Source organism: Kogia breviceps, chromosome 16 (assembly GCF_026419965.1).
Source record: "Kogia breviceps isolate mKogBre1 chromosome 16, mKogBre1 haplotype 1, whole genome shotgun sequence".
In the NCBI taxonomy this organism is placed as follows: domain Eukaryota; kingdom Metazoa; phylum Chordata; class Mammalia; order Artiodactyla; family Physeteridae; genus Kogia; species Kogia breviceps.
In genome coordinates, this window is record NC_081325.1 from 3,943,070 (window position 1) to 3,964,094 (window position 21,025).

A 21,025-nucleotide genomic window follows, 5' to 3' on the forward strand; every position below is an offset into this window, starting at 1 on the left:
TCACAGGACAGGAAAAGGAACTTACAGACTCCTCTTCCAGACCAGGAAAAGCAAGAGAGACAAGGAGAAGGAGGAAGGTAGGTGGCCTAGAAGGACTGAGGACCAAGTAAGTGCCATGCTAAGTCCAAAACCAACCAGAACCAGCGAGTGACACCGAGGTGTCAGCAGCTTTTGTTTCTGCTTACCCTGAAATAAGCAGAAGTCTCACCAATGATTCAAATCTAAGAGGTTCTGAGCAGCACTGAATAAGAAGGGAAAGAAACCGCCTCTGTGAAAGATTGGCTTATAAAAGGGAGACCCTTCTTGATGACATGCGTTAGCATCACTAAGTTCACCAGTTCAGTAGAAGTCACAGCCCGTGCTCTGCATGAGAACTGTGCCCTCTCATTGTTTTCTAGGAGAGCTCCATCCTTGAGTTCAAAGTTCACTTTTAATGGTTTAAGCTCTTCTTTGTTTTAGAGAACTTTACATTTAACTTTTATTTATTCCCAATTGACAGCCTGACAGGTTCTCTCTGATGCGGAATAGTCAAAAGTCCATAGACTTAGGAATCAGACAGACGTGGGTTCAAATCCTGACTTGACACTCGATCTCTCTGAGTCTTAGCTTTGCTCTTCTACAAAATGGACTAGTCACAACTATCTCACGAGGCTGGCTGTTCTGAGTAGTCAATGAAATGATACATGCAAGGTCCCCGGCAGAACAGTGTGTGGAACACAGTTAAGTGCTCAGCAAACGTTAATCATATTCCCAGTGCGTTTACCCAGGTGCAGAAGGAGAAGCGCACTGCGCAAGTTGCTTCCCAAGACCATTCCCCAGCCCTGACCGCTACCCCCTGAGCTTCTGTGCCAGACCCATAGCTGCCTGCTGACGATCGTGCCCTAGACTCTTACACAGCAGAGGCCTCACAACTGGTTAGAATTCATTGTACCCCATTCCTACCAGAAATAGGAAAACAGACTCTAACATGTTACTTAACTTGGCCTCTGTTATCCGCTGGTAATACAGGAACAGGATCTAGGTCATCTACCACTTCACGCATTTTCCTCGATGTTTATTTCCTGCCACCAGCTCAAACATATGCAAAAGCAAACTGAAACCTGGATCCCCCCGACCTTGTTCATCTCTGCTAACTGAGCATTCTTTTCCTGGTCTGACTCAAGGCCTGTGAACATCCTTGGCCGGGCCTTCTCCCTTATCCTACATCCAACACCGCCACCACCCCTCCCTCGGTCTGCACAAATACACACCTCCGCCTGGCACCAAACCACCATAATTTTGTCTTTTACAAAGCCCGCTGTGCATCCTTTCCTCTCAGTTTCAGCTCCACGATCAAAGTCTGGAAGCTCACCCCTCATACTAGCACAAGCTTCCTAACTAGACTCCCCGCCGCGCACCCACTCAATCCGAAACACGCTGCACACCACGCCCGCGTCCGCCATCCCACAGCAGTGCTTTGCTGAGACACCTCCAGAAACCTTTCCAATAGCAAGACAGAGCCCCAACTGACTCTTTGGCTCTGACCACATCTAGGGGATAAGATGACAAAGGAGAACCAGAGGAGCAACCAAAGAAGTAGGTATAGGACCCGGGAGGGTACCCAGGAAGGTCAAGAGACTGGGGCAGACACAGAGAGAGGTAAGAATGACAAGCTTCTCTCTTCGGTGCTGCCCAAAGCCCTCAATCAAGCCACACCCTGGGGAACCAAGCAGTAAGGAGGACTGACTGATCCCTGGAGGAACACAAGAACAGGTTAACCTGAAATCTGTCTAAGAGGGCAAAAGACCAGAGGGTGCACCCAGGCACACACAAGGCCAAGATTACACTGAGAGGTTAAAAATCGCGGGTACCAAGCATGTCCCCAACATTTGTACTGGGTAGTAAGGAAATCCAATACTTGAAATGCCATCCTGGGTGGCTCAAGCAGTCCTTGTGTACCTGGTTCAACTCTTTTTTTTTTTACCTCTTTATCACTTAAAAAGTGAAGATATTTACTAGGATAAAATAATAAGTTAATTTCTAGTAAAACGTCTCCATTTAACACCTCCTTTAAGAAAACTGTAGTATTTCCACCAGTCTTAAAGGTTATATATAACATGAAATACTCCTATTTTCCAAAGTTTTGATCTGTTAAATCATTCATTTGCACCTTACAAGTTTGAATATAAATTTACTCCTCAGAATAACAGCTTCCATGTTAAAGTATGCCTGAAGATCCTCTCAGTCCTAAATTTCTGTGATTCAGAGATGGGTAGAAACTCCTAAGACATAAGAGGTGAAAGTACTGACCAGGATTCCAGTTAAATGCATAATAAAGTCAGAAAAATATGAGTAATGATGAAGTCACTTCAGTGGTGATGGCTCCGAAAAAGCAAACCAAACCAAAACAAAACAAAACAAAAAAAACCCTCTTGCTAAAACGCCCATCAAAAAAGTACCTTAATTTCAGGAAGTGAAGATTCAGACAAAAGGGGGGAGGGGGAAACAATGCTGAAACGGGAAATCGACAGAAATCACAGCAGTGACAGGCACACAGCCCCGTCATTCGATCGGTATCCACCAGGCATGCTCATTCCCAGGCGAGCGGGAGCCCGGTCCCCCGTCCCGGCCGCCCCATCCCCGGCCTCTCCCCCCAGGCCCCGTCCCCGATACCCACCGGCCTCCGCCCCCGTCCCCGGTACCCCCCCGTCCCCGGTACCCCCCGTCCTCCGCCGCCATCCCCAAGACCCCGCCCCAGCCGCCCCATCCCCAGGCCCCACCCCCGTCCCCGGGACCCCGTCCCCGCCCTACCTGCCGGCCTCCGAGCCACAGCTGCTGCTCCGACGCGGGGAAGCCCGTCTCTGCCGCGAGGCGCCGCTTCACGTCGCGCACCGTCCAGGACGCGGGCACCGCCATCGTCCTGCAGCCCACGCAGCCGGGCAGCACGGTCACCCGGAGCCACCTGTGTGAAGGCAAAGGCCTCAGCGGGCGCCACGTGGGGCCGCGCCCTGGGCCGATCCGCGCTCACCTGTCGCCCATGACGTGTCCTCACCGCCGGCACAGCCGCGCCCGCACCATGCTCCCGCCGCAGCCCGCGCCTCCCGGCCCGGCCGGCCGACAGGGAGCCGCTGGAGGAAGCCTCGGCCGAGGAGGGGCCGGCAGAGGCGGCGGCGCGCTCCCGGCCGCAAGGGCCCCGGAGGCGCCGCCCGCGGGCACGCGCCCGCCCGGACCGTTAGTTGAGGAGTCGCCTGGCCTGCGCGTAACGCCCACCCGCAGGCCCTGCCCCAGGCCCAGGCCCCGCCCCTCCGAAGGCCCCGCCCCCTCATGGACCATTCCGGAGGAGATGCCCCTCCCGTCAAGCCCCGCGTCTCCCTCACCTTTCCTTGAGGAGATCCTAGACCCACCAGGCCCCGCCCCACCCTCAGGCTCCGCCCCGCCCATCGGGACTCGCCCCGCCTACAGGCTCCACCCCACCCGGATCTGTAGTTGAGAGGCTGCCTGGCTCCGCCCGTCCCTCACGCCCCGCCCCCGCCCGCCCTCGCTCCGTCTGCGACAATGCCAGGCAGGGACCGCCTGCAACACTTGGCTGGAAACGCGGGACGCAGGTTTACAGAAGACTTGTGTTTTCCTTGACCGAGTTCAAAAGTGCCAGGACATGCAGAACTAGACCTGCAGGGCCTACGTCTCCTTCAACCGTAGTGATTTGAGTCTCTGGAAACATCTCCAAATGAGGTTGACGGTGGCCTCTCGGGCACCAGCGGGGAACGAGGCGGCCGCAGAACAGTGTCTCCGCGGATTCGTTTCCTCTTTGTTTTTAAGGTACAAAAGGAGGATCGATGATTCGGTTTCCTGATAGAGTAAGGACTGCCAGCAGGAAAGTGATAGATGAGAATGCACGCGAGCGTATCCTATGACGCGTTAAAACGTATGCAACTTATTTTGGCAATACTGTCTTCTGTTGTTGTGGCCTGTTTCCCATCACACCTGCAAGCTCCTTGAAATCAGAAGCACGAGTCTCAGAGTTGATGGAGTCGCCCCAGAGTGACTAACGTTGCCTTGTAATTTGAAAGTGTACGTGGCTTGCTGACGCTTCAGAACATGTCAGTCCTTTCTTCCCGCTAATGTCTCTCGTCTCTCGTAGGTGTGGAAGAGACACATTGCAAAAAAAAAAGGCAACGCCTACTCAGGCAACTCAAAGGCTCTGTCGTGAACAGGTAAACTTGGGTGCTTCTTGTTTAAATACCCTTAACAGAATTAAATTTTAGTGTTGACCCCCAAAATGGTATTAAATACTGTTTTTCAATTTTACCCCCTCCTCCACAGGAAATATTACTCAGAACTCACTATGAGTAATAAAGGTACAAAACACCCTTACAGCTGTTCCATCCCTTCCTTCCAACCGTATTTAAAAGTGAAGTTGCTATAATTCATGCAGGTTTTTCCCTACTTGGAACAAGTAAGCGTGTTTAATCAATTACAGGAGAACATGCAAATTCAATATAAAGATCAGGCCAGAAAACCCTGACGGATGAACGTTCACGTCTTCGACCTTTCACACCTCAATCCTTGGATAACCCTCAGCTCTCTGATTTCCTTAAGGGGCCAGGCAAACGGTGTAGCGGCAAAGGAACAGAGGTGCAGGGTGAAGACAAAGACATGACCTGAAGGGAGAGGATTTCACAAGAAGTGCAGCAGATTTGGCTGGGGAAGGAGGATGATCACAAAAAGCTTTGAGCACCTGGAGTTCAAAGGATATCACTCAGGATATCCTTTAAAGGGTTGGTCAGCATGGGGAATGCAAATCTGGAACTCAGGGGAGGTATCAAAGCTAAGGATACAGATTAGGGAATCATTCTTTTAATCACTCTGTTGATATTTGTTAAACCTCTCCTGTGTTCTAGATGCACACACTTCTAAATTGCAGGAATACAGCAATGAACAAAACAGAGTTCCTATCTCATGCTTACAGTTTGAGGAAGAAGACAATAATAAACAAGTGGACAAATGATAAATAAATTCACGCGATGAGGTCAGCCAGTTCTGTTTAAGTGAGGGGAGGGCGCTGGGGCAGTGCAAGATGGGACAGAAAAGGCACTCGGATGGTCGCAGAACTTCTTCCTAAGAAGTGACAACAGAGGCCTGGGAGAAACACAGGAAGATGAGCTTATCCAAAGAGAACTTACAAAGGGGGCAGAGCACTGGTGCAGCTCACACTCCCCTCCTCTTTCACCTGCACTTGGTGTCGCTGCCTAATTCTTCCCCCTCTTCCAGTTCTCTCTCTGATCCGTGCCCCACCGGAGACAAACTCAGATTTGGAATTAGTGTCTCCTGTTACTGGTGGCTTCCCGGGGCCTGGAAAAGGTCCTAACACAGAATAGGTGCTCAGTAAATATATACAAATAAAGGAAGGAAGGACTGAGGGAGGGAGGGAAGGAAGAGAGGGAGGAAAAGAGGGAGAGAGGGAAAGGGAGGAAGCAATAAATATCTGGAAAATACAGAAAAGTGGAAACTCAAACATAATTCTAACACCAACCTTAATACAAACAACAATTTTATACATGGCCATAAATTTAAGGGGTTTTAATATGATGGTAATTATACCATGAACACATAGTATTTTTCAATGTTTTTATCACTGGGTAAATCTCATTTCTATTAACTGCCTAACTTTCCATTGAGAAGAAATATCTTAGGCTACTTAACCCGATGAATAAGTATGGTAGTTTAATTTTTAATAAGTATGGGTATTTTAATTTTTCAAAAGTGCACAGACTTCGTAACTGTTGAATATCTGTTCATGAAACGTCACCATTATGTATGATCAGAAGGAAATTTGCAAAATGTATTCTAAGAAATGTTAAGCTGAGCCTTATATTCATTCTGTAGGAACCTATTATCAAATGCAGAACAGCAAGAAGCCAAAGCTTTAGTCCTTTCTTTTAGAACGAGTCCAAATCCGTAAGGTAGGAGGGGGTCATGGGACCACCCTCTGAGCCTGTTTCAGTTATAGAGACGGGCAAATGAAGCTGTCTTATTGGACAAGCTGGATTCAGCAGGATGCAGAGAACAATGTTATTCCTTCTCATGACCCCTGTTTTAACTTGCCCTGGTGCTTTCTCTCCCTTTCCCTGGATGATGTATCTGGCACCGCATGGGCCCTAGCTTCCCCGTCACTCTTAGATGATGAAAATCTTCCAGTCTCTAACGTGGACACATTTTAGGAACTGAAAATCCTATCCAGGGTAATCATCAACATGCCAGTCCAATCCAGTGTAAAAATTCTTAAATTTTTATTCTGGTCCACTTGCAGTCTCACGCTGCAGTTTAGAAGCATAGCTCCAGGCTCAGGTTAACTTCCCCTGAAACAATGCTTTGTGATTTTTACAAACTGGATGGCGCCAAATGAAACTAAATATCTTACTTCCAGATCTACAGCTATACGTGGGAGAGCCAGAATTTGGACCCAGGTCGTGCAACTCCAAAGGCCCAGCACTGTTCAGTGTTAAACTACAATATTTATAAAATGTAGTCACTTCACTTTGCCTGGCTTTCCTCGTGGGCTCCACCTGCATTGTCCCACCTGCCTGCATCCTCTACCCACCCCTCTCCATCTGATAAGTCCCCAAGTCGTAGTCCTAGAATCACCCCGTCTCACAGCTTTCCTCAACTCTTCCAGGCTGCTTCCTTCTGTATAATCTGCACATTGTACATTCACATTGGTGCTAGAGCACTGATCACATTTTTGTTAATCATATTTCATTTCTGTTCATTGCAATGCATTTTTCCTTGTATCTTAAGGGCCAGCGCACAGAATTATTCAACAAATGTTACTCAGACGTTTAGGGTTAAATGAATGACTGCATATCGGTGGATATTAACTCCACTCCTAAGATCAGTCAGTAAGGTTTTATTTTGGCTTCTACTTCTGTTCAAAATGCTTCTGGCTGCAAGTAACTGACTACCTGACTAGCAGCAGCTAAACTGATAAGGGTTTGTTTTTCTCTCACGTGCAGAGGAAGACTGCTCTTCTGCAGTGTCAGGACCAGCACCCCAGTGACGTGGGGACCTTCTCTCCTTCTCATAAAATGGCTAATACAGCTCCAATATATCCACATTCAGTGTAGGAAGAAGGGAAAGGGAAGACACCCATCCTGTCTGTTTTATGGGAAAAGAAGAATTTTCCCAGCAGACTTCTACTTCTCTCTCATGAGCCAGAACTTTGTCACACGGCCACCCCATAGCTGCGAGGAAGGCAAGGGAAGTGAACACAGTTGTGTCTCCGTACGAGGAGCAGGAGGGAGGGGGGACTGGTTCCAGGACCCCCGTGGTTTCCAAAATCCTTGGATGCTCAAGTCCCTTATATAAAAGGCCATAATATCTGCATATAACCTACACACAGCTGTGTACTTTAAATCGTCTACAGGTTACGTATAATACCTACTACAATGTAAATGCTCTGTAAATAGCTGCCGGCTCACGGCAAATTCAAGTTTTGCTTTTTGGAACTTCCTGGATATGGAGTTTCCACAGGTTTATTTAGCTTTTCAAGCCTCCATAGTAGGTTCCAGCAAGATAGTAGGGATTTGTGAGCGATCACTGGATCAGCCTACAGCATTGTTCTAATCTACACGGCAAAATTATGTTTAAATAGTTTGCAGAAATATTAGAAAACAGTACAACTGATAAGATTTTAAAAGATGTTGTGTAGTAACATATCAAGGTACATTTTTCTGAAGGACGGGGGAGGGGTGATATTGTGTGCAAGGAATCTTTCTTGGCCTTGGGATGGGAATTTGGGCAGATGCTATGATTTTTTTGCTCACTCTAATATAATGGCAGTCCTGAGGTCACTTTAAGTTATTTCAATTCTGTGATTGGAATAAGTTCAGCCAAAATCATTACATAAAAATTCAACCTTCAATCCTCACTCGAAGGTCAGTTTTCTCCTCACTGAAGCCATCACCACCCCACACTAAGGCGGGTGGTCAGAGCCTTCCTAGAGGGAAGGGGTGGGGGGGTGGGGGGGCTTCTCCTCTCTCCTTGTTCCCCCAAATAGCCAGCTGCGATTGAGCCCACAGAGGCCAAAGCCCTGAGACAGGAAAGGCAAGAGGGTGGTCTGTTCCTAAGTGGCTGGGTGGCCCTGAGCCCTATGGGGCCTGGTAGGTGATTGAGGTCACCCCTTCTCTTCCTTACCCCTGCGTTACTGAGCCTCCGTGTTTGATAAACCTCCCCCCGTTTCTGCTTTCCATCAGATCGCCCGACCTTGAAGGGCCACGGGGGGCCCACCGTCCTGAGTCAGGCTCGCTGGTTTCCACCCGTTTTGTCTCCATGCTTCCCTGGGGCATCCAGCACCTGTCCTCTGCCTGCCACGGCCTCCACTGCCGGTGAAGATCCTAAAAACACTGAGCTGGACCCTTTAAAGGGTGAATTTTATGGTATGTGAATTATATCTAAAAATAGTAACACTGTAGTCGATGCGAAGGCAAAAGGCATTCCCTGTACCACAGTGTGTAGAGTTCCTCTGGGCACAGACGTTTGTCAATGTGGCTACTTTGACTGTTCTAGCGAGTCCAGTGGTTTGTCTATTTAACCGTCTTCTTAGGATGCTCTGGCTCTGCTTCCAGAATGGTCGGAACTGACATCTTTGCCCTCAGATACATACAGGGACAGAATGAAATACAGACTCCTTAGAAGGACATTCCAGTTCTACCCGTCATGCTCATCTCTCATTCCCCGCCCTCGCCCCAATTGACTCTCCGCGCCCCCCACCCCCGCTCCCACCTACCCTTCCGGGCTCTGCTACAGCCTCCTGAAATTAACTCCCCGGCTCTCTCACGTGGTCTCTGCCTGTATTCCCCTTCCTTCCCCGATGTCCACTCCTCCTTCAGATGCACCCCAAGTCTCCTTCGCTGGGAAGCCTGATGCCTCGCAGGGCACCGTGGCTGCAAGCCCGGTGCTTACCTTCCAGATGACTTCCCCCGTGGACCCCACAACTCCACCACCAAGGCCTTATGCAGACTGACCCTCTGCACGGAGGATCTGGGCTTCAACCAGGAAGGCAGAGCTTATCCGGCAAAGCCACGTTCAATACAACAAGCCAGACAAGCGACAGAACTTCCCTTCTCTTTGTGCCAATGGAGACACAGTGCCTTCACTTTTTTTTTTTTTTTTGAAATAACTTTGATTTTATTTGTAATTGTATATATTTGCTTATAACTTTGACAAAGAACATCAAAGAATTCGGCACTGAAATCTCATATTGCTGTGATCAAGAGGAACCTGAGAGCTTGGCTAAGGGCAGGGTTAAAAATAATAATTTGACTACGATATCTTATCCCTGAATGCTTTTGACATATTTTATAGTGTTCTTGAAAAGCTCAGTAAATATAGTATGGTATCCTGGATTGGATCCTGGAATGGAAAATGATACTAGTGGATAACTAGTGAATACAAATAAAGTCTGGAATTTAGTTAATGATAATGTCCTAATGTTGTATCAGCTAGAACTCTTGTGATTGAAAGTAACTGAGGCTCAGCTCAGTGTACAAGGAAAATGGAGCAATCATGAGTTTATTTCAAATTAGACTTGGTATGGTGCAAACTTCTCTCTATCCTGCTTCTCTCTCTGTCTCTCTCTCCTCTGGATCCCTCTACGTTGCTCTAAAAGGAAACCTGTGTACTTTTCACTACGATGCCATTGTTAGCCCCAACTAGTTACCTATTTAACATTCCAAGTGGAGGAAATGCATGCTTCCCTCTCCTATATCTATGTATGAAAAGTGCTAACGAGCTAAAATCTATTTTCGCTATTTATTCACCCCTGAAATGATTACTAAGCCTGTTCATTTTGGCCATCCAAACTCATGTCATCAAATAAGAATCAATTAACTGCAGGGGAAAAAACTGTCTTCGGAAAACTGAATCTATGCAGTCATGTCACCAACAGGTATGATCTCAAACAGGATAGGGCTTCTTTGCTACATGATCCCATAGCATCCTGTATATTCCTCAGTGAAATTATTCTAAATCATCGCAAGTCTGCCTTCCTCATAAGATCATCTTTGGTGACTTGAGTTATGAATTATTGCCTTACTCATCTTTCTATCTCCATGTTTATCTGATGTTAGTAACTACAAAATACTTGATGAATGGAGACAGAAAATAAATTAATCTGATGCAGCTAAGAAAAATAACTGGAGTTAGCACAGAATATGTTAATATTCATTTTTGGTTTTTTTGGCATTTAAGCAAAATTAATTTTGTTTAATGGAGGCATTAGATTTTAGTCTATGCCTCTGTTTGTTTCTCTGAGGTATAAGTGACATGTAATATTAGTTTCAGGTGTACAACATGATGATCGGCTATTTGTATATATTGCAAAAGGATCACCACAGTAAGTCTAGTTAACATCTATCACTACACATAGTTACAATTTTTTTCTTGTGATGAGAACTTGTAAGATCTACTCTTAGCAACTTTCAAATATACAATACAGTATTATTAACTGTACTCACCATTCTGTACCTTAAATCCCCATGGCTTATTTATTTTATAAAGATGCTCATTTTTAACATAGCTCCGAGATGCTAGCTTTTCCCATCTTCTTCTTTTTATTTTTCTTAAATGTATTACCCGTTTAACTTGAAGGTGAGGTTCTACACTCAGCATTTTCACATAATGAATGAGAATCCACTGGAGGATATGGTTTCTAGCCAAGAGGTGAAAGGAATCCAGGAAGGCTCTTTAAACCCCATTCAAGATGGGAGTAAGGGTGGCCCAGGAAGCCCGAATGATCATCTCAGATTCTCACTTATTCTTCCCTTCTACACAAGGAAGGGAAATGGAGACAGAGGAGACGGTGCCTTAACTTTTATTTTTAGTTCCATTAAACATACTTTGGGAAATGATGTCATGTTTCTGAATGAACATTCCTCCCTTTCCTCCTTCCAAAGAGGGACATGAATTCCCTAAACTGCTGTCAAAGTTTTGAGAAAATAGGATTGTATAGACTCTACATGATGCTTTTGAATCTGTTGTTAATGTGAATGTGAGGTAGTTGTTTGGTTGCCAAAAATCCTAGATTTATTCAAATATAGCTTTGCCAACGCGAAAGTAACCAGGAAGGGCCTGAAGTGCAGTCAGGGTTATATATAGCAATGGGGTAATCCGAAAGAACTTTGCATTAGAAGGGAAAAAAGTGACTCAGGCCCTCAGATTTTGTAAAGGTGACACATCTTGAGCCACATTAGCCATTTCAGGGAATGATAAAACCACATGTGGTTTCTGAATCCCTCTCCCATTTATGACAACCTTGATTAAACATCCTCTCTTGGAACGCTTTATAGAAAATACGGAGACAGAGTGAGCTAACTAGAGCAGTATGTACATTAAAATAAGTGTACTGCATGCTAATAATTAGAGTGTTTTAATGGAGTCTCAGCCCTAGACACAATGATAGGAAACTTACGACATAAACCTATGAAACACTCCATCATAAAACTGATTAGATTGAACATAAAAAACGGAAAATGTATGAGCAACGAACACCATAATACACTCTAACACACTTCTTCCTTTTTTCCGTTTCTTCCAGCTATGGATATTGTGCTTTTCTTTTAGGCAGTTAATAATTTTGCCAGAAAAAACCGTGAAGCAGGCCAGTGGTGTCTTGGGTACTCTTCAGCATCTTGATCGGGATGTCACCTCCTCTCCTGATGCCCTCTGCCCTCTCTTTCATCTACTGCTTCCCCAGCTCTGCTGAGTTCAGTAAGTGTGACCGGTGCCCATCCTATGTTCAGGCGCTCTGCCGGGTGCCCAGAAATCAAAGACCAATAGTGCTGTTAATAACCGCCCCAGCGCCCAGAAGCAGCTCAAAGGCTGAAAGGATACACAAACATCATTTCAATCCGAAAGGGAAAGCGCTGACAGGAAGGAAAGCTCCTGCGTGTGTCACGGCGTCGTCTTCCATTAGAGGTTTTCTTGGACGAGCACTGCAGCCTCAAGTCCCCGGCAGGAAAGAGGCTGCCCTCCCGGTGGATTCTGTGTCTGCACTGAGACCTGGTCCTTCCTTTTCCTCCTTCACTGTCTCTACTCCCAGGCGTCCCCAAGGTCACCTGCATCCTTCCCGCCGTCGTGGAACATCCTGCCAGGCACATCCCTCCTGCTCACGAGGGGTCCCACTCCAGAGTGGCCCTGGGATTCCCTTCAGGTGCATTTCCCTGTGTCTGTGTGCGTCTAGAAACAGAATTTCTTTTTCTTTCCGTCTCTTTAAACCTTCTTTGGAGAAGACCACGCACACGGGCCAACTCTCAACAAGACGCGTCCCTCTCGGTGCCGTGGCACTGTCTCCTCGGATTCCCACTTGCTTCTTCCAGCGGGAAGGCAGTGCAGCCTACTCCTCTCTCTCAAGGGTATTTCTGTTGCTGTGTGGGCACTAGGTTCAGAGTGTGGGCAGGTGAGTCACAACTAACTCCCTCTGAAATCGTATCCCAGAGACCACTGTTCCCTTAAAGCAGTCATTGGGATGGTGAGAAATTCGAAACCACACACAATAATAATACCTGCCATAATGAAACACTTACTGGGCACCAAACACTTCTAATTGAATCTTCACTAAAATCCTATGAGGCATTTTTATTTCTATTCTACAGAGTTTTTTTTTTTTTTTAAAAAAAAAAGAGATTCAGAAAGGTTATAACTTCCCCAGACCACACACAGGGCCAGGATCTAACCCCACTCCGTGCAAACCCATACCCTGTCCATACCCCTATATGGGGTTGTTATTGGTGCTAATAGAGATGTTTATCCCGGGGAAAACATGACTCCAGGGTACATGTTATACTGTTCAAATAAGAGAATGGTTTTCATGTATAAATATTTCTGTGGCTCCAGAGACGGATTTGGGGTTCACTCTAAGGAAAAATATTCCACCAATTAGAACAGTACTCATTCATATTCATCTATCACCGACCACATGCTGAATCTTTCACACCCACTGTCATATTTAATTCCCAGGTAAACCTACAAAGAAGACATTATCAACCACATTTATAAATCAGGATTCAGGACCCAGAGATGGTAAGTAATCTGTCTAAGATTTCCTTGCAAAATGCCAAGTGTCAAGACTGGAACCCAGGTTTCCATTCAATTTCCTTATTCTACGCTGCTCCCCAGAACTGAAGTAAAGGGGAAACACTTTGCTTGAGATTCTAAAAATCTCACACAGTCAGCACGCTTTAGGGATAAAAGTGCCCTAAAATCTCTCCTAAGAGCTAATTACAATCTTGTATTTTCAAGCACATGGCGATTTTATAGTCTGGCTGGATGTACAGGTAGCACAAAAGCCCTCACACACGTGCTGGAAAACACTTTTGAATGAATATGGTAAGTCAGACAAAGACAAATATCATTTCAAATATACTTATATGTGGAATCTGAAAAAATGGTACAAATGAACTTATTTACAAAACAGACAGAGTCACAGATGTGGAAAACAAACCTATGGTTACCAGGGGAAAAGGCGGGGAGGGATAAACTGGGAGACTGGGACGGCCATGTACACACTGCTATATACAAAACAGATCACTAATAAGGACCTACTGCACAGCACAGGGAACTCTGCTCTGTGCTCTGTCGTGGCCTATATGGGAAAAGAATCTAAAAAAGGGTGGATACATGTCTATGCATAACTGATTCACTTTGCTGTACGTCAGGAACTGACACAACATCGTAAACCAACTACAATTCAATAAAAATTGAAGATAAATAAGTAAATAAATGTGATAAATATATAAGCATGAATTACAGAATAGAGATATAGACATATCTATATGTCTATATAGATACAGACAGCAAAAAGGGTGAGATTTTATAATTCCCTAGTTCTGTTCAGTTAATTATAGCCAATTGAGTTACTTGTGTAAAAATACACTGCCCTACGTTTAGTTGTTAAGCAGTGTCTCAGATAGAATCCCTAGACCATCATTTGATTAAACTGACATCCTTTGGATCAGAAGTATTTGAGAAGTGAGTTTATTTATGAAAAATGGAATCTTTTTTATTTTGTCATATTTTATTTTTAATATTTCTTGCTTACATTCATTAAAGATCTTTAAAAATAAAAAAATACATGTTCTTATTTATCTAATGTCTACATACTTGGACTTGGAGTAATAATGTCAATGAATCAACACTTCAGAAGCTGACCATTGTTTTATCTCTGTGCAGAGTCAGCGCCACAATAACTTGAAAATATGAATCATAGAAACTGTGTGCACAAAATTACAGATCTGTGAATTTGTGAAAAACAATGTTCTGTTTTTTCCCTTTGCTTTATAGAAAAAGAGGAGCATGCTACAGCCTTTCTCACACGGAGGGGTTTGTGAACAGCTTCATGCATTTGCTGTTTGTTTGGAGAACAATGACAGTAGTTGGCAGGCAACCACTCACTACTGGAGGGAGGGGACACAAAGGCAATGCTAGTTAGAAATAGGTCAGGAGAGCTTTTTAAGGAAAACTGGGAATGAATCCATAAAAAACCAAAATGACTGAATCTTACATGATTACTGCAATTGAACAGACGCTTCATCTGTTAAAATCCTACATTTTTGCTCATTTCCCAAACCATTTCAAATGTTCTCTTGATAGGATTTTATTGGATAAATTAGATAGTTATAAAATGGAAAAAGAAGATGTCTATTTACTGACTGCTTCTAAAAATGAATATCTCTGAAGCACCAGGGACAAACTTTTTAAATAGAGAAAGGGTAGAATAATATTCAAATGTTTTTCTTTCAGAATTCACCCAAATCGAAATCTAAACAAGCCGTATGATTGTTCACTATTTCCATAATCTTTATAACTATAATGGCTAAGTAATTTACATTAAAAACTCATCAATGGAAAACTATTAAGGGCAATTGAATGTAGTGCAGAAAACACATATTTAATGTCCTTAGCAACGAAAGTTATATGTGTATTTGTCTTGTAAGCCTTTGGTCACTTTCTTGTTTTCTAAATATTTTCCCTTTTTGGTTAAATCATCTAAAGATACTATAGATGCAAAACAAATATTCCAAGAAAGAAATGCTGGTCATTCTCTGCAAACCCTCTCCTTACACATCCAATCGGCCACTGTGTCGAAGTGCTCCGTCCTGATCAACACCTTCTGAATCCATTCCCTCCACCTGTTCCTGTTGGTTCAGGTCCTTACCCTCTTTTACTCAGACCGCTAGGTCAGGGTCCCAGCTCTTCTCACTGCCCCAAATCGTTTCCCCTCCGACTAATCCTTCCTGTTGCCACCGAGTTGACCTCAAATGAAGTATGACCGAGCCTTTCCCCAGCATAACAACACTCAGCGCTTCAAGTTCAAAGGCTTCAGAGACAGGCTCACCTTTCCTGCCTTGCCCCACCCCCTCCTTCCTGAGCATCCTCCCAGAGCCCTGCAGCCATGCTCATATCGTTGTACCCTTTTTGCACATTTCCCTGGACATTCTGTTTTAAAGATGTTAAAGTGGGAAAAAAAAGCACCAACAGCCAGGCATGGCTTAACCAGTCAACTGAGTGGACGCAAAAGGTCAAGACAACTCAATCCAGGGAGAATCCACACTGTGAATTGAAAGAATAGGCTAATCCTAACCTAACCCTTTGAGCAGCCTTCACTAAATAATTGTAAGTCAATTGGGTAACGTGCATGATATTTACTCTAAAAATGTATGTGGGCTTCCCTGGTGGCGCAGTGGTTGAGAGTCCACCTGCCGATGCAGGGGATACGGGTTCGTGCCCCGGTCCGGGAGGATCCCACATGCTGCGGAGCGGCTGGGCCCGTGAGCCGTGGCCGCTGGGCCTGCGCGTCCGGAGCCTGTGCTCCGCAATGGGAGAGGCCACAGCAGTGAGAGGCCCGCGTACCGCAAAAAAAAAAAAAAAAAAAAAAAAAAAAAAAAAATGTATGCTCACAATTTCCTGTTCTAGAATAGGGAACAAGGGTTCTTAGTCATCTCGTATTGTAACATGACCTACGGATCCAAAGAATATGATGATGAGGTACTATTAGTAAAGTGCAGACGTAGAGATGGCCCTCCCAGTGTTTGCCTTTTTCAGTGGCTGTGAGTAGTGGACAGAGAAGCCATCAGTTAGTTGCCTCCTCCGTACTTAACACGGTATCTGCAAGACGTGCATCCTCCTTGCAAACCTTCTCTCCTCTCCTTCTGGGGCTCGACTGAAGCTTTAAGCTAAGCACCCCCCCCCCCCAGTTAAAAATAAAGGTATGGTAAACGTGTGACGGGTCTGTAGTACATCACTGTCTTTTAAAAAACACATTTGCCTTCATCTTTCTCCATGCAGGTGAAAGGAACAAATTAAATACTGTCTGAAATCCATTCATTCGGGACTCTGCACTCAGCCACCACCTCCTTGCAACGTGAGAATGGTCAACTCCTTTTTGTGTTTTTCCCTTTTGTGGGCAGTGGGGAGCAGGTAGCCATTTAACTTTACGTCAAAATGTCAAATGGTTCGGCTGTGCCTTCAGAGGCCAGATGTCACAATCATATGCAATCACTTTTATACAGCTTTCCTGTCTTTTATATTTTCTACGGTTGTTCTAGGGATTTTGGTTCTTTTCTATTCACTCTTGGAGGACTTTTTCTACAGAACCTATTTACTTGGTCTAGGAGGTTCTGTAGCTTTCAGATTGAGTTTGCCTCTGCAAAGAATTAGCATTTTGTTTCTGTACTGGTTTTCGATGGCTACTGCTTTCAATCATAACAGACTAGAAATGAGAACCATTTATATTAAAGTTTCACATATACATCGTTTTGCCTACCGCTTAATTTTAAAAAATCATCTTGAGTTGATCTGACTCTATGCCATCACTTCTATATGAGATCCCTTCCCCCAGCACCCCTCCCCAGGAGATTCAGTAAATGAGATAATTTAAAATCCTGTTTCATGCTGGGTAATAAGTTAACTTTCTATCATTCTGAAGAAAAAGCTATCAGTTGACTTTTCAGCGAAGGGGACCTTCCTAAGCACTGTCTAAAGGGCAGTGAGTCCAACAGCCATGAATGTTAAATAACACATGTGTTTCTATGGCTGTGACCGTTCCTCTTCTCCCATCTGTGCCTTCTGGTGACTGCACCGAACTTGCCCCGGTTCCGCACACGAGTCCCCCCTTCCCCGAGAGGAACCTGCCCGGAGCGGAGCAGCCCTTGGGGCTCCTCGGAGGACCACCCTGCAGAAGTGCCCCCCGACACAGCTGTACACCCAGGGCCCTGCCACAAAGACCAGGGAAAAATAAGATGTCTAAGGGTTTGCTTTAATACACTGACGCAAAGAAAAAGAGGGTCATGAACAACTGTGGTGGATTTCAGTCATCACTGAATCTGCCCACTGGCTATATGGATGTTCATTGTAATAGTTCCCCCTACCCCTGTGGATGCCTGAAATTTCTCACGATAAAATTCTTATCACAAGGTAGAGGGATACCAAAGGCAAGCATAGGATTTCTGTCAATTCCAGGTAAGGAGGGTGAAAGCCCAAGCACCCCTCCACATACACCAATACTTTCCCTTTGCCCCGTGGGTCCGCTCTCCACCCTGCTCTGGGCCCCCGGCCAGAAATCCCCACCGCCAACCAAGAAGGACAAGAAAGACAGGTTTGCAACTGCTCCTTAGGCTGGGATGGTGGTGGCAGCACCGTTCCCGGGGCACCCGCGTGAGGACAGATGCTCTGGCCTGTGGGTGAGCCATCAGTGCTGGTTTCTGGAGGATGGAGGCATGAGAGCAACGGTGCCCTTTTCCACATCAGGTGCCACACAAGCGTCTCACATTCACAGTCTCCGATCTAACATTATAGGCATTATTTTCCCCATGTTATGAAAAGAGGTAACTTACTCAAGGCTCCGTGACTAGTAAATGGGATTCAAACCAAGTTATGTCTGGCTTAAGAGTTTACACTCTTCGCATTACACAATTTGTTTTCTCTTAAAGGAGCTGGGAGGGTGCTTGCTGAGTTGATTTTGTTGTGTCTGGATGCAGAGGTAGGTGTCTAAGGAAGAGAGCAAAGAGAAGACGTAGAAAGGACAGGATGGGAACCACCCGTCCCTTCTCTGGCCTCCCATGAAGGACCGGTTCGGAGCCTATGAGGACAGAAGGTGAAGGACCAGTGCCATGAAATGCTGAATGGGAATAAGTCCATGCAGCACTGCCTCTTTCCTAGGCAACAAAATCAGCACAGGCTTGAGGAGAAGCCGTTCCTCTTCCCGACCTGCCGTCCACAGGTTGCAGTCACTTTGGTCCCAAGGGGTCCGTTGGGATAAAGTCTTGCTGAGACACCAGCTGCAGGGGTCATGACAAGTGCCCTTGACCAAGAGGCTCAAGTGGAAAGAACGTGAGCAAATTCGTTCCTGGGCCCATAGGAGATGTCACCACCCTGAAGACACCCAGAAGTAGCTGGGGAAGCATTTAAGCCAACAAGAAGAGCATGGAAGTTAAGGTCTTACCGACAGGTGAAGATCTGGAGCCATGGAGACATGGGGGTAAATATTAATTGACCTTATTTATACTCACAAGCTATTGAAACCTAGGAGGTGCGGAACAATTGCTAATCCACTGTTCTTTATTTGGACTCTGAACTCCCTGGCTCTGTTCCGGGGTTACTGCCACCAAATCCATGACTCCATCAGAAGTCAGGGCTGGCAGGTTTGCTTCACCCTCTACTGCGCACCTGCTCTTCCCCATCTGGGCTTAGTTTTAATACAACTGGACTCAAATTGCTTAAATTTCATCTCCAAGAGGTCTTTCCTGAGCATCCTATTTAAAACTGTGACACACGTTCCTACGACACCCCATCGGACTCCCACCTCCTTTTCCTGCCCACTGTTCCTTTTATTCCATTGTATGAGGTACCATAGAATTTAATTATGTATTATGTTTACTGTGTACTGTCTTCCTGTTAGAAAGGAAAAGTCACAAAAGTTGGTACCTACATCCATTTCATTCCCTTACATATTCTAAAGACCAGGCATAATAAATGCCCAACACGTGTTAGTTGAATGAATGACTTTAAAGACACAGCTTTTGTAGCAAGTGGAACTCTGTGGGGTCTTCCCGGCACAGACCACCCCCACCAAGTCCTCTGCCTGCCTCTTGTCTGTAGATAAACTATAGCCTCCTAGGCCTTCCCCGAGTTCCAAAGAGTAAATTTAATCAGAGAAGTGAGAAAACACAGAAAGAAAGGAAAACAGTCAAGCAAGACAAAATAATAATAGTTTAGCCATTAAACAAAGTCAAGGACCTTTAGTTCCTCCTCCAGGGCTACAGATGATATTCTGAGCCATGTCCTTTATCTCGTCCACCCCTCCATATCCTGGAATCTGCTCTTTGCACTGTCACATACTGACACTCCAGAGTCCCCCTGAAGGCAATGGAAGGGGACCAATCCCAAAGCAGCCTTCAAGAAGTGAGACTAACTCAATTTTTAGTTTAATGTTCAGATGGTATAGTGAATAATATATCTGCTTTTACCTTAGCATCCTAACATTTTATATTGCTTATCACATAGATAATCTAACTTCTTTTCCCCAAATACTTGCCTAAAGCCAGCTCCCTGGGAAAGCTCTGTGTGTTAATGCAGTGGCTCAGAGCAAGGCCCACGGCCCACACATGCCCCTGAGGACTCCGGATACAATGCTCCAGAGATCAAGCCCACCCTGGATCCTTTTTAGCTTTAAAACTTATTATCTTGCCCCAGGCACAAAAAGACCAGACAATCAAGTTTTACATAGTTATGGTCTTAATAAGACAGGTTTTAAGTGTCTTAATGAAAGTGTGTTTATAGGTTGATGCTTTAATTATCAACCCATATACTCTGCTCTATGTATTCATAAATGTTGCTATAACCAGTCACTGACATTTTCACTTTAAGTAAATTATAAGTTCTGCGGAAATTCTAAAGTACCCAAAGCTTATAGGATGTAAATCTCTGCAAAGATATTCTCGAAGCTAATTTACACTTTGTTCTAGGTGTAAATAGATTTTATCACCTAGCGACTGCAAAGATCATCTAATCTGTTGGGTTTTTTCACTATATGTGAGATGCTTCAAATCAATCCTGATTGTTGAAAACGTATACTTAGTGTCAGCATCAATGAGTCTATGTTATCACTGCTATTTAAAATAAATTTACAAATGAAATTATTTCTAACAAATCAGCCAACTGATGAGTTGAATGAAAATGAGGTCACCTTTAATTTGGAAAAAAACATCTACTTTCAAAACGACATGGAGTCAGTTTAGAAGGTAAAAAAAAGAAAAAATCCACAGAAATACCGTGATATAACACATATGATGCTACGTGAGGGTTCTGCTTTCAAGCTTAAACAATTTAGCGTCAGAAACAGTGAGAAAATTCATCTCAGGTGACTTCTTATAATATTAGAAATAATCAAATATTCCAATTTGTCGATAAAAGTCAGACCCATAAGTAAGTCTCTACAGCTGTGTGAACCACACATCTGAATGACAGAGTCACAAAATGAATCCCGATTTGTTAAGAGGTTAAATTCTTTTGAAAAAGTTACACTTATTTCCTCTGTCTAATGAATAAAAATGGTCAAAAGGTAAAGAAAAAAAAAAACAAATATTGGGGCTTCCCTGGCGGCGCAGCGGTTGAGAGTCCGCCTGCCGATGCAGGGGACGCGGGTTCGTGCCCCGGTCCGGGAAGATCCCACGTGCCGCGGAGCGGCTGGGCCCGCGAGCCGTGGCCGCTGAGCCTGCGCGTCCGGAGCCTGTGTTCTGCAACGGGAGAGGCCACAGCAGTCAGAGGCCCACGTACAGCGCAAAAAAAAAAAAACAAACAAAAAAAAACAAATATTGGGTTTTTTCAATATTTCAAATTTGGAAAGCCAAATTTTAAAAATCTTTTTATTCACTGACATCATTGGGTTACAAGATGTGAAGCCCTACCTGGTCTCTGTGGCCCTAAATTTTGAATTACTGAACACGCTATTTGAATACAGCCGTCAAAAATCAGTGAAAGAGTATTTTGTTAT

General features: G+C 44.9%; 2 protein-coding genes and 1 long non-coding RNA gene across 23 annotated transcripts in view; 1 reads left to right on the top strand and 2 right to left on the bottom strand.

Moving 5' to 3' along the window:
* Positions 1-16,258, top strand: part of SGCG (sarcoglycan gamma) — a 102,504-nt gene extending 86,246 nt beyond the window's left edge. For 10 of the 14 annotated variants that reach the window (XR_010837196.1, XR_010837197.1, XR_010837183.1 and 7 more), the window contains 7 exons: positions 7-77; positions 4,121-4,193; positions 8,232-8,414; positions 11,573-12,433; positions 12,994-13,056; positions 13,276-13,362; positions 16,078-16,258. The gene's annotated coding sequence lies outside the window, so the exon portion shown is untranslated. Of the gene's footprint in view, positions 1-6; positions 78-4,120; positions 4,194-4,578; positions 4,758-6,992; positions 7,261-8,231; positions 8,415-11,572; positions 12,434-12,993; positions 13,057-13,275; positions 13,363-14,316; positions 14,356-16,077 lie in introns of all 14 variants that reach the window. The other 4 variants (XR_010837187.1, XR_010837189.1, XR_010837184.1 and 1 more) reach the window with 4 other exon arrangements.
* SACS (sacsin molecular chaperone) overlaps positions 1-21,025 on the bottom strand; it is a 71,197-nt gene that overhangs the window by 34,028 nt on the left and 16,144 nt on the right. For 5 of the 8 annotated variants that reach the window (XM_067016429.1, XM_067016428.1, XM_067016430.1 and 2 more), the window contains exon 3: positions 2,791-2,941. In XM_067016429.1, the coding sequence (XP_066872530.1) occupies positions 2,791-2,941 (151 nt within the window). Of the gene's footprint in view, positions 1-2,790; positions 2,942-3,007; positions 3,145-10,493; positions 10,796-21,025 lie in introns of those variants that run through there. The other 3 variants (XM_067016432.1, XM_067016431.1, XM_059041986.2) reach the window with 3 other exon arrangements.
* On the bottom strand, positions 5,008-5,338 carry LOC136792782 (uncharacterized). Its single transcript, XR_010837202.1, has 2 exons — positions 5,210-5,338; positions 5,008-5,118 (listed from the first exon to the last, which is right to left on the bottom strand). It is a non-coding gene; the product is annotated as an uncharacterized lncRNA (long non-coding RNA).